The 13,526-nt window shown below is 38.7% G+C and overlaps 1 protein-coding gene across 1 annotated transcript in view; it reads right to left on the bottom strand.

Annotated features, from left to right (window-relative positions):
* Positions 1 to 5,268: 5,268 nt before the first annotated feature.
* LOC111139391 (Cdc42 guanine nucleotide exchange factor 9) overlaps positions 5,269 to 13,526 on the bottom strand; it is a 157,964-nt gene continuing 149,706 nt past the window's right edge. The window contains exon 10 of the mRNA XM_022491637.1: positions 5,269 to 5,450. Within this exon, the coding sequence (XP_022347345.1) occupies positions 5,269 to 5,450 (182 nt within the window). The remainder of the gene's footprint in view (positions 5,451 to 13,526) is intronic.

Genomic DNA, 13,526 nt, shown 5'->3' with positions numbered 1-13,526 from the left:
AAGGGGCCAAAAGCTAAGTGGGTCAAGCAGCACGGTGATGGCCTCAGTAACTAAAGTACTGAAGTAAGCTGAAGCCTTGGTCCTTATCCCACTTGCTCTTGGTACTAGAGACAAAAACCTATGGCTGCATTCACATGTTGGAAGCCTGTATTAGAAAACTTAAGAGGGCTCTCAAGGAGAATGCAGGAGTGAAATTCATTTGTATCAGATCATTTCATATTTTTGATTCCAGGCTTTCCCAACACACACAGCTCCAGCAATACTCTGAGAGTAAGTAGTTCTAAGATCAGTTTGAATGGGGGTGAGTTTTGCGTGATGAATACTCACAAGCTGGGGAACCTTGACTAGTCACTTTAAATGAACCTCTGGCTTCTACTGTGTTAAATGCAGTTAATATCCACATTACCAAATGGTTGTCAAGGGGATTACACGAGACCCTATATATTGACAGGTCATTGAAAATAGGAGCAACTGTTGTATATAAACAATGCATTAGCATCCTACATTAGACCTGGTGGGAAACTTCCCAGGATATAGATATGTCAGGGGGACTTATCTAAGAAGAGGCTTTTCCTGGAAACTGGGAAGAGTCTCATTTCTCTGTTTTAGTTCTGGCCATCTGCGAACACCACAGATATCTCGCTCCACCCCTGAGCTTCCCAGAAGATCCTGGGGAAAAGTAGAATAAACCATCATCCTTGGTACAATGATCTTGGGATTGGCTAAGGCCCTCCCCTTTGAAAGTCTCCTAAAAATGATACTTTAAATCTACTGCCCCTTCTGTCCTCAGTCAAGGGGAGAAATTTAGTACTTAGAAAAGGCAAATTGGAAACTTAATTAGGTAAGAGGCACTTTCATCAATGAATATGGTGGCACTCTCAACAGTGAATATAGGTGGTTTTTAACAAAACTGAGGGCAGCAAGTAGGTAAATGTTCTTAGTAAATAAGCTTGTAAGTATTAGAGCCATTATTTATGGTAGTAAATAATACGAATGATCATGTGGACCATATGGAGCTTCCAGAAATAATTCTTCTGGTGATGAGAAAGGCTTGATTTTGGGTAAATTAGGAGAGAATCAGCTGCATCCCATAATGTAAGACCTCCCCAGGATTTATCTCCCTAATCTCCATTCTAGGACCCTCAGAAGGTAGTCAGGGAATATTCAGACCAGAGGCAGTCCTCTTGCTCTGCAGGGCATAATTGAAATTCACCTTTGGAAGCTGATGAAGCTGAGAACTGGCAAGATGGAAAATGGATGTCTGAGAACTGAGTGTACTGAATTTGATGAAAAAAGATTGCAGACCCCATGGAAAAGAGAAAAAGTGGGGACAGTAGAAAAAGAGGTTAAATTATGAGAGAGCCAAGAAACAGAGAAAGGGCAAAGTTTATCGAGGGAGATGTTTTAATAATTACATTCTCCAAATTCAGGATTAGGGACTTCCCTTAGTCCTAATAGACAGGGCTCATACCCTAGCCCAGAGGCACAATATCTTCTCTTCCTCCTAACTCTGTAGCTTAGAACAATTACCTGGCCCCTTTCAGTACGCAAGCATTTTATTAGAGTTAGTGTTTAGTCATTCTGGAGACAGGCAGGTGAGGCAGTGTCAGAACAAACTATTGTATCTCTGATGGGCAGGATAAGACACTACATGTGAGCCTTGAAGGCAGCAAGGAGCATTGACTTGCAGGCAACACCATGATGAATACAACAGTAAGGTCACTACACTCACTTTGGGGGATGGATAAGAAATATGTCTACCTCTAAGGAGACAGAACCAGAATATGATATGGCTTTTGGCTAGATTCAAAAAGCAGCTTTTAAGCTCCCATGAGTGCCCAGGGCAGGTACTGGATTTGTAGCTGCAAGGAAAAGGAATGGGGTCAGGAATGGGCTCTCAAGTCTTATCAAAAGGACAGGTGACATGAAGAACTGTCCCATGTATAAAGACACTCTAAGTGTCCCTGATTACATGATCAAACTTGTCTTCCAGAAAGGACATGGAAGGTCACAGGCAGCCCATGAGATGCCTGACAACAGAACAGCAGGGCTGGCAGGCCAAGACTAGGTTGGGATCAGCTTTTCCCCATCAGGAAAATTCCCTTTATTTTGCAATTAGTGAAATGCACACACGCAGGAAAGAAGACTCTGCCTAGAAGTGTCTTTTTACTTCTTTTATTGAACTCCATAAATATTTTCATAAGGCTTTGTGTCATTACAACATCATAGTTTTGTTGTTAAACATTTTTTTAAACACACAACTTTGACACTTGTTTGACAGGGTCAAACAATCAGAAGAAACAAAATAATAACTGGCAAATGCAGAGCAGCAGGGGTAATCAAAATCACTGTTACCCATCCATCCACCCCAGCCCACCCCAGCCCCAAAGCACTAAAAGATCACTATTCGGCTTCACACTAGAATTTTTAGAACTCTCTTGCTGTCCTTGGTAAATCCATTAGAGTTATACACATAGAGAGAAGAGGAAAGAGGGAGAGAAAAAGAGGAGTTAGATTTCTGTGTTAGGACCATCCTACAGCAGGGCCCATAAAACACACTAGCAAAGCCTTTTGGAGAGCAAATCCAGGCCTCATTGAGTTGAGAAAAGGGGAGCTTGGGTGCCATGCACACATAGAGGAGATTACAGAGTTCTTGGGGAATAGCACTGCTGTGGGGACACAGAATAGACCTGGACCCTGATTCCAGATAACAGGACTCCCCTTGGGGCTGTTAGTCACTGGTCTGCTTTGCTGCCATAGCCTGGGGGAACACTCCAACCAATGGTAAATTGATTTCTGGTTGTTTTCACAAGTTATTGGCATCTGGTGAGGCCAGCGGTTTGGGTAGATGAGAGGTGGATGGCAAGAGGTAATATTCCTGATCCTGGAGCCTTGGACACAGGTTCAGGGAAAAAGGGCATGGAGGGAGGGCAAGGATACTTGGCTAAGAGATGTTGTAGGCCCAGGGACTTGATTAAGCATTCCCTCTTGGTTTGCTCCTAGCCCCTGGAGAAACACATCAAGGTTAAGCCTAGTGGAGAAGAATGGAAAGTAGGAAAAGAATGTATACTTAAGGGAGGCCTACACATCCACTGAAATAATGCTCTTTGCCAGGGAAGCCATTGTAGCTTAGGCACTGGATACCAGTTTCCTTGCCAAGGCAGGACTTCAGTAGCTGGATCATTTGCTGAGCAGTTGTGGCCAGTCCCGAGCCCCAGCCCTCTGCCCAGCTCAGGCTTACCCTTGGCTTACCCCACAAGTCCAACTTGAATGTGGCAGAATGAAAGCAAACAGCTTGTAATTTTATTCCCACAGAGGAATAATTCCCAGGCTGGGCAGGGCCTGGTCTGTGTCAGGAGGCATAGAGCAGCAATCAGTTCAGCCGTACTTAGGGCCTCATGCAGCCATGGCTGCTGCTTAGTAAGCTGAGGTCCTTTCATGATGAAGTTTTCTCCTAGGGTCCAGAACAAACTCACAATTTCTAGATTCCTCATTATAGTGGTTCTCCATAGCAGGGCCCATTCTCATTCCTTTGTACTCCATCCTCTGCTGTTCAAGGTCTGTCAACCTGAAGGGCTATGTGAGGAGGAGGAATAGGTACTCCTGCACCCAACAGGGAGCCTGCCTCTTAGTGGGAGAAATTAATTTTGCCTAAGTAATAAAGACTGCCAAAAATCAGCCTGAGGGTAATATCTCTACCTCAGATATTTTCTCCATAGAGAAGTCTCCCTGAGCTCCACACTTACTTGTTTCCAATGTCCTGGGATGGGTCAATGTTGGAAATAGGGCCTTCTTAGAATGAGGCTAATTCTTTAACTATTCTAATAGCAGCAGTTTTCCTGTGCCAGGAGAAAAGGAAAAAGATGGACAACAGGGAGAGGAGAAGAAAGGAATCATGAAAGACTGTCCATGCAATCTGTTAACAATGGGGGAAGTCTCACATAACTTGAGTGGTAGGAACTGCATATTTTGGGCTAGGGCTGCCTCTTTCCATGACCATTCCTGTTCTTTCCTTTAAGAGGTTATGGTCAGCCTTGGATCCTGTCCAGGTCAATAATTTGAAGGCAGCCGATGATCTTGGTCAGATGGGCTCTGTCTTGACCCTTCATAGGCTCCCATAAATGCTGCCTGTAATCTGAAAATGGAAGCAGGGATGACCAGGCCCCTGAAATTATTCCAGTGGGGAACCCCAACTTTAAGCTTACTTGGTACTAGAGGCAGTTGAATTCCTCCCCTGGGGCAGCAGAGTCTCAGTCCCTTTGCTTCAAGTTCAGATCTTTTAGGTTAGGGGAGGGAGAGGCCTAAAAGGAACACCATAACCAAAGCAGCTTGAAGAAGAGAATAACTGGCTCAAGTTAAACCCCAGATGCAAAATTGCTCATGACCCAGCAGTGCTATAACATGGGATCCCCCAATTCTAGGAGAAGAGCCCAAATGCAGAATGTTCCCTGAACAGAAGTCCTCTCCAGAATTATTATACTGACTCTCCCTTGATTCTGTTTGGTTTTGATCCCTCTACAACATCTAAAACACAGTGAAAGCAATAGAAATATCGAGCAGTTATGTCACAGGGCACAACAGAGCATGTCTAGACTGGCATGACTGAGGACAGAAGATGCAGGGAAAAAGCTGTCTGGGGCAACTGCAGGGCTGTAGAAACATTCACAGATGGTCAGCTGAGGGAGATGAGAAAGGTGAATCTTCCCTTTACCCATTGAAAAGTAAAAGGGAAAAAAAAATTACGTGCTCCCAAACTCTATCACATCAAAGTAAATTCAAAAGTTATCAGCATCAGTATCATCAGGAAAGAAAAAAAATACAAACACATCTATGGTAATAATGACAAGTTAATGAATCACTCACAGGGGAGCAAAGAGTTTATCTCAACAAGAAAAGGAACACACAGAAATGTCAATTTCTGAAAATAAAGGGGAGGGAGACAGGGTAAAAACAGAAAACTTCTAAGAAGGGATCACATATTTAAAAGTCATTGGTACCTCTTCCTACCAACTATAGATTTCACTTCCCCAAAACAACAGAAAACTTTTTTTTGGTCCTTCTGTGTGTGTGTGTGTGTGTGTGTGTGTGTGTGTGTGTGTGTACTCAAGGGTCTCTGTGTGTGTATATGTGTCTCTCTATATATAAATATATATATCTGTATATATATTTATATATATATAAATTTCAACAGTGCTTCTCCAAAAAAAGTCCATCTATAAATATAATTGTATTTACTTTATTTTAAAATTATCTGCCTCCCTGTAGTTATTATTTTTTGAAGGGGGTTAACCTGCTGAAGTTTTGCCAGAATGGTGACTGGCTGCGCTTGGGTTCGGTGAACTCAAAGACCTGTGACTGAGCGATGCCATCGGGGACCAGGTACTGGCCCTGGTTTAACGGGTCCTGCGGTGGTGGGTAGGAAGGAGGAACTGAGCGGGCAGAGTTGACACCTAGAGTAGATGGGAGAGCAAAGGGAAAGAGTATAAGTTAAGTAGCAAGGAGCTTCTCAAATTATCCAGTGACCACTTTGAGCAGACAGTTAAAGGCAGCCTATATTAGAGAGTGTGAACAGGAACTGAAAATCATCCAAAGGAAGAAGTGCATTCCTTAACAGATTTTGGAACAACACACACTTTCTTTCCTGTTTACTCAGGTATCACTGAGAATCTTGTGGTGTTGTCACCAGTAGTTTTACAGATGAGGATACTGAGACCTGGGGTGAAATGTCATACCCAAGGTCATAAAGCAAGTGATAGAATCCATATTCTTTCTCAGTTCAGAGCTCTTTCTTTTTTTTAAAGATTTATTTATTTATTTGAGAGAGAGAGAAAGCTAGAGCAGGGGCAAGGGGAAGGGCAGAAGGAAAGGGAGAGGAGAGAGAAACTTAAGCAGACTCCAAGCAGGGCAGGGAGTCCAATGCAGGTTTCAATCCCATGGCCATGAGATCACAACCTGAGCCAAAACCAAGAGTTGGATGCTCAACTGACTGCACCACCCAGGCTCCCCAAGAGCTCTTTTCAAGACACCATGATCCATTATGCCAGACATGGTCCTGCAAATCACCCAACAATTTCCATTTAATTTCAAAGGAATTTGGTTTTCTCCCCCTTCAACTATCCCTGTGTCAAAAGAGCCTGACTTCAAAGCATGTCTTTGGTTGGAAAATGGGTTTCTAAAAGCTAAGGTAAAAGTGGTCCAGTATTCTACACCAGGGTAGAGTGATGAAGCAATATCTAATATGAAAGTAACATTGGTAAATGAGGGAGAAAGCAAAGAAGACGTGATTCATGGAACACAAGTAAGACTTGGAATAGATCTGTGACCTTTCAAAGGGAAAAATTCAAAGACTGCAACTTTCATAGAAGTATTTACAAACTTCAAAATTCACATGAATAGGGGATTCCAGGGTGTGTGTGTGTCGGGAGGGGTAAATCTAAAGTTCAATCCTAACCTATATTCAGAACGTAATAGCATACCGCATATGATTCAGAATGGAACAAATACCTCTCTGTTGCTCCCAAATAGCTACCTCATCTGCTAACCAATGTCTGAAATTTCAACATTGCAACTTCTTTCTTTGCCTTTGTTTGATGACTTGATCTCATTACCTTAGAAGTAATATCATACTGAGCCCTTCAATAGGAACCAATGAGTTATTTTCTAAAAGCCAGTATTATTTTGCTATGTTTGGGTTATTTTATTTTCCAGATTTATTGAGATATAATTGATACATAAAATTCTGTAAGCTTCAGGTATGCAATGTGCAATATCTATCTATCATCTATCTATGTATCTATACATTACAAGATGATTACTACAATAAGGTTAGTTAGTATATCCATCATTTCACAAAATTACCTTTATTTGTGTTAAGAGCATTTAAGAACTATGCTCTTAGCTATTCCCAAGTTAAAATATTAACTATATTTACCATATGCTGTATATTATACCCCAATAATTCTTCATCTTATAACTAAAGTTTGTGCCCTTTGACCAACATCTTGATACTTACCCCATCTTCAGCCCCTGGAAACCACCAATCTACTTTCTATTTCTATAACTTTGTTTTTAGATTCCAATATAGGTGATATCATATAGTATTTATATTTTCCATTGCTTGTGCCTTTGGTGTCATATTCAAAAACTTGTTACTAAAACCATGTCAGGGAGTATTTTCCCTATATTTTCTTCTAGTATTTTTTATGGGGTTCAGCCTTACACTTAAGTCTTTAATTCATTTTGAGTTAATTTTTCTGAGCAGTCTATACAGATAGGGGTCTAATACATTCCTTTGCACATGAACATCCAGTTTTCCCCAATACCACTTATAAAAGGATCTACCCTTCCCCACTGAGTATTCCTGGTCTCCTGATAAATATTAACTGACTCTGGGTTCCCGGTTCATACTTGGGATCTTGATCCTCTCCCATTAATCTGTATGTCAGGTTTTATGCCAGCACCATATTGCTTTGATTACTATAACGTTGGAATGAAGTTTGAAATCAGAAAGCGTGACACCACCAGTTTCGTTCTTTCTCAGGATTGCTTTGGTTATTTGGGGTCTTTTTTGGTTCCATATAAATTTTATAATTTATCTACTTCTGTGAAAAATATTGTAGAATTTGAGATAGGGATTACAATAAATCTACAGATGACCTTGGGTAGAAAGGGCATTTTCACAATATTAATTCTTAAAATCCATGAATATTAAATATCATTCCATTTGTGTTTTCTTAATTTTTTTATAAATATGCAATAGTTTATAGTATACAGATTTTTTTTAAAGATTTTATTTATTTGACAGACAGAGATCACAAGTAGGCAGAGAGGCAGGCAGAGAGAGCGGAGGAAGCAGGCTCCCTGCTGAGCAGAGAGCCCGATGCGGGGCTCGACCCCAGGACTCTGGGATCATGACCTGAACTAAAGGCAGAGGCTTTAACCCACTGAGCCACCCAGGCGCCCCTAGTATACAGATTTTTAACCTCCTAGGTTAAATGTATTCCTAAGTACTTTATCCTATTTTGTGTTATTGCAAATGGGATTGTTACATTAATTTATCTTTTCAATGTTCATTTTTCCTGAAACACAAATGATTCTTGTACTTGTATTTTGCATCCTGAGACATTACTGACTTCCGTTATTATTCTAGTATTCTTTTTTTTTTCCAGATTGGCTTTTTAAAAAATATTATTTCTTAGGAGAGTCTTTAGATTTTTCTTATATAAAATCATGTAAACAGAGACAATTTTAATTCTTCCTCTCTGACTTTCGTGCCCTTTTCTTTCATGATTGCTTTGGGTAGGACTTCCAACAGTATGTTGAATAGAAGTGGTGAGAGTTGGCATCCTTGTCTTGTTCCTGATATTAGAGGAAAAGCATTCAACCATTTACCATTGAGCATGATTGTTAATAGTGGCAAGCTTGTTACATAAGGCATTTATTATGTTGAAGTATGTTCCTTGTATATAAAATTTATTGAGAGTTTTTATCATGAAAATACATTGATATGATTTCACTTATATGTGGAATATAAGGAATAATGCAGAGGACCATAGGGCTAGGGAGGGAAAACTGAATGGGAATAAATCAGAGAAGGAGACAAACCATGAGAGACTCTTGACTCTTGGAAATAAACTGAGTGTTGCAGAAGGGGAGTGGATGGGAGGATGCAGTAACAGGGTGATGGGCATTAAGGAGGGCATATGATGTGATAAGCACTCAATGTTATACACAACTAATGAATCATTGAATACTACATCAAAAACTAATGATGTTCTATATGTTGGCAAACTGAACTTAATAAAAAAAAGAAAATATGTTGAATTTTTTTCAGATGCTTTTATTGCATCTGTAGAGATGTGATTTATCTTATATTCTGTTAATGTGGTGTATCACATTTTTTGACTTGGATATATTGAATGATCCCTGCTTCCTAGAGATGAATCCCACTAGATATTCATGTATGAACCTTTTAATGTGCTGTTGAACTTGGTTTGCTAGTATTTTGTTGAGAATTTTTTGCATCTATATTTATCAGAAATATTGGCTTGTATTGTCTTGTATTGTTTTTATATAACATTCATGTCAGTGTAACCCCAACCTCATAAAATGAGCTTGGAAGTATTCCTTTCAAGTTTTTGGAAGAGTTTCAGAAGGACTGGTGTTAATTCTTCTTTAAATGTTTTATTGAATTCACCAGTGAAATCATCTGGTCCTAGGTTTTTCTTTTTGGGAAGTTTTTGATTACTAATTCAATCTACTTAGTCATTATTGGTTGCTCGGATTTTGTATATCTTTTTTTTCTGTCAGTTTTATTGAGTTAAAATAGACATATTACCTTGTATATGATTAAAGTGTACAACATAATGATTCGATGTTTGATATGTTTAATACTGCAAAATGATAACCATGTTAAAGTTACTTCACATCTATCACCTCACATAGTTACATATTTTTCCTTTGGATTAGAACTTTTAAGATCTGCTCTCTTAGAAACTTTCAAATTTTCAATACAGTATTATTAACTTTAGTGACAGTGCTATATAGAACTTAATTGTTTTGTATCCTTTGACTACCTTTACTCATATCCCCCACCACATACCCCCTTTGACTACATTTACACATATCTCCAACTGCATACCCCCTACATCAAGCAACCACCAATCTGTTCTGTTTCTATGAGTTTGATTTTTATTACATCCCACATATAAATGAGATTATAGAGTATTTGTGTTTCTCTAAATTATTTCACTTAGAATAATATCCTCCAGGTTCATTCATGATGTGGCAAAAGGCAGAATTTCCTCCTTTTATGATGAATAATATTCCGTGTGTGTGTGTGTGTGTGTGTGTGTGTGTGTGTACTTTATTCACATTTATTTTATCTATTTGTTTGCCACATTTAGGTTGTTTCCATGTCTTGGCTATTGTGAATAATGTTGCAATGAACATAGGGAGCAGATTTTTTTTGATACAGTGATTTTATTTCCCTTAGATATATACCGCAAACTGGAATTGCTGGATCATATAGTAGTTCTATTTTTTTTTAAATTTTTGATGAATTCCCATACTGTTTTCCATACTGGCTGTACTAACTTACATCCTACAGTATACAAGGGTTCCTTTCTTTCCATATCCTTGTTAATCCTTATTGTTTGTCTTTTTTTTAGCATCTTAATTTTATTTTATTTTTTCAGTGTTCCAAGATTCATTGTTTATGCACCACACCCAGTGCTCCATGCAAAACACGCCCTCCTTAATACCCATCACGGGGCCAAACCATCCACCCACTCCCTCCCTGCTAAAACCATCAGATTGTTTCTCAGAGTCCACAGTCTTCATTATTCATCTCCCTTCTGATTCCCCCCTTCATTTTTCCCTTCCTTCACCTAATATCCTCCACGCCATTCCTTGTGTTCCACAAGTTAATGAAACCATATGATAATTGACTTTCTCTGCTTATTTCATTCTGCATAATCTCCTCCAGTCCTGCCCACGTTGATACAAAAGTTTGGTTTTCATCCTTTTTGATGGCTGTGTAATATTCCATTGAATGTATGGACCATATCTTTATCCATTTGTCTCTTGGAGGGCATCTTGGCTCTTTCCAATTTGGTGACTGTGGCCATTGCTGTTATGAACATTGGGGTACATATGGCCCTTCTTTTCACTACATCTGTATCTTTGGGGTAAATACCCAGTAGTGCAATTGCAGGGTCATAGGGTAGCTCTATTTTTAATTTTTTTGAGGAATCTCCACACTGTTTTCCAAAGTGGCTGCAACAACTTGCATTCCCATCTACAGTGTAAGAGGGTTCCCCTTTCTCCACATCCTCTCCAACACTTGTTTCCTGCCTTGTTAATTTTGACTATTCTAATTGGTATTGCTTGTCTTTTGATAGCCATTCTAATATGTGTGAAGAGATATCTCACTGTGCTTATTTAAATTTCCTGATGATTAATGTAATGTTGTGTACCTTTTCATGTACTTAGTGGCCATTTGAATATTTTCTTTGGAAAAGTATCTATTCAGGTCCTTTGCCTCTTTTTAAATTAAGTTATTCATAAAAAAAATTAAGTTATTCATGTTTTTTTTGCTCTTGAGTAGTATAGGTCCCTTTAATATTTTGGATATTAACCCCTTATCACATATGTAGTTTGCAAATATTTTTCCCATTCCGGAGGTTGCTTTTTTTTTATTTTCTTCATTTTTGTTGTGCAGAACCTTTAAATGTGATGTGATCTCACTTGATTTTCTTTTGTTACTTGTGCTTTATGTGCCATGTCCAATAATTCATTGTCAAAACCAATGTCACAAAGATTTTTCTCCCATGTTGTTTTATAACCATTTGAGTGGTATAACATAGGGGTCTAGTTCATCCTTTTGTATCCGAGTATCTAATTTCCCTAGAGCCACTTATTGAAGAGACTGTCCTCCTTTTTTGATTATTCTTGGCTCCCTTGTCAATTTTTACTTGATTGTATATGCATGGGTTTATTTCTGGGATCTAAATTATTTTCTATTGGTCTGCGTATCTGTATTTTTCCCAGTGCTAAACTGTTTGATAGTCATAGTTTTGCAATACAGCTTTTTTTTTTAAAAGGTTTTATTTATTTACTTGACAGACAGAGAGCAGGAGATCACAAGCAGGGGGAACTGCAGAGGGAGAGGGAGAAGCAAATTCCTTACTGAGCAGGGAGCCAGATGCGGGGCTCAGTCCCAGGACCCTGAGATCATGATCTGAGCAGAAAGCAGACGCTTAACTGACTGAGCCACTCAAGCACCCCCGTAATATAACTTGAAGTCAGAAAGTGTGATGGTTCCAGCTTTGTTCTTCCTCAAGATTGTTTTGGCTATTCAGGGTCTTTTATGGTTCCATACAATCTTTAGAATAGTTTTTTTTTTAATTTCTATAAAAAATGTCATTTGAATCTTGATAGGAAATGCACAGAACATATAGATGGTTTGGGGTGTGCAGACTTTTTAACAATATTAATTCTTGCAATCTAGAGGCATAGGATATTTTCCATTTTTGTTTTTTAATTTTTTTTCATAAATGTGTTAAAGTTTTCAGTGAACACATCTTTCACCTCCTTGGCTAGATTTATTCCTAAGTATTTTATCATTTTTGATACTATTATAAATGGATTGTTTTATTTTGTTTTTTGAATAATTCATTTTTGGTGTATAGATAATACCGAGTTTTGTTATGTTGGTTTTGCGTCCTGAAATCTTACTGAATTCATTGATTAAATCTAACAGTTTTTTTTTTTTTTTTTTGTAGAGTCTTTAGGATTTTCTACATACAAAATCCTTTTTTCTTCTCCTTCTTCTTTTTTTTTTCTGTGAGTGCCAACTCCAGCCCTTTAGTAGTCCATGCCACTGGTCCTTAGGTCTGAGCCCCTAGCCCTGATTTGCCCTCTGGGCTTTTCCCACAGAGTTCCCTCAAATTTCTGGTCTCTCCTGTCCAGACCTTCTGCCAGCCCTGCTGTTCCCTAGCCCTTTTCTTCCCCAGTGAAGGATCTACAGTTTAATTATGCTTGAGCACTATACTCTTCTGTTCTCCTTGCTATAAAACTTCTGACTAATTTAGCTCTCTTGTCTTAATCTGCCAGATGTGGAATATATTTCCCACCAACCTTGCCCTTTCTTTCTTTACCTTCTGAAACCTATATGCCTTCTCCGAGTCTTCAAACTAAAATCAGAGCTATAAAGCACACCATGCCAGGCATAATGAAACTTAATCTCTGTTCAAAATATTTATTCATACTGTATTCTAAATGTTCACTTTTGTGTGCTAAAGATTTTACCAGTAGCAACAAGTCATTAGACAAATAAGTATCAAGTGCAATCAAGTTAGACCAGCCAATGGTCCCATTCAAAATGACTGGTTGGAACAGGTAAATACAAAGTGGAAAGTGGAAAGGAAGTTCCTTCTAATTAGGAAATAAGGTTTTATATATCCTCTCCATCAATATGTTTTATCTTTCTTTTTATCTTCTATGAATTAAGAAATTAATAAGTATCCAGAAAATGGGGAGGTGAAAAAGCAAATCAAATTAATCTTGTATAGTTAATCTAATTTGCAGTCTAGGCCAGTTATGATTCTCAAACTTGAACCTGTATCAGAATCACCCATAGTAGGTCTGGGGAAGATCCTGATAATTTATGCTTCTAATACATTCTTACATGTTACTGATGATGTTGGAGTAAGGACCACACTCTGAAATCAGGATGTGAGTCCTCCTGCTTTGTTCTTCCTTTTCAAGATTGTTTTAGACATTCTGGTTCCCTTGCAATTCCATATGAATTTTAAAATCAGCTTGTCAGTTTTTCTGAAGAAAATATGCAGATGGCCAACAGACACATTAAGAGATGCTCAACATCACTGATCATCAGGGAAATATAAATAAAAACCACTATGAGGTATCACCTTACAGCTGTCAGGATGGCTAAAATAAAAAAGACAAAATCAAGTGCTGACAAGGATGTAGAGAAAAAGGAACCCTTGTGCCCTGTTGATAGA

This window comes from Enhydra lutris, unplaced genomic scaffold (assembly GCF_002288905.1).
Source record: "Enhydra lutris kenyoni isolate GAN:26980312 unplaced genomic scaffold, ASM228890v2 scaffoldscaffold105, whole genome shotgun sequence".
NCBI classification, from domain to species: domain Eukaryota; kingdom Metazoa; phylum Chordata; class Mammalia; order Carnivora; family Mustelidae; genus Enhydra; species Enhydra lutris.
This window is presented reverse-complemented; position numbering and strand designations above follow the sequence as displayed.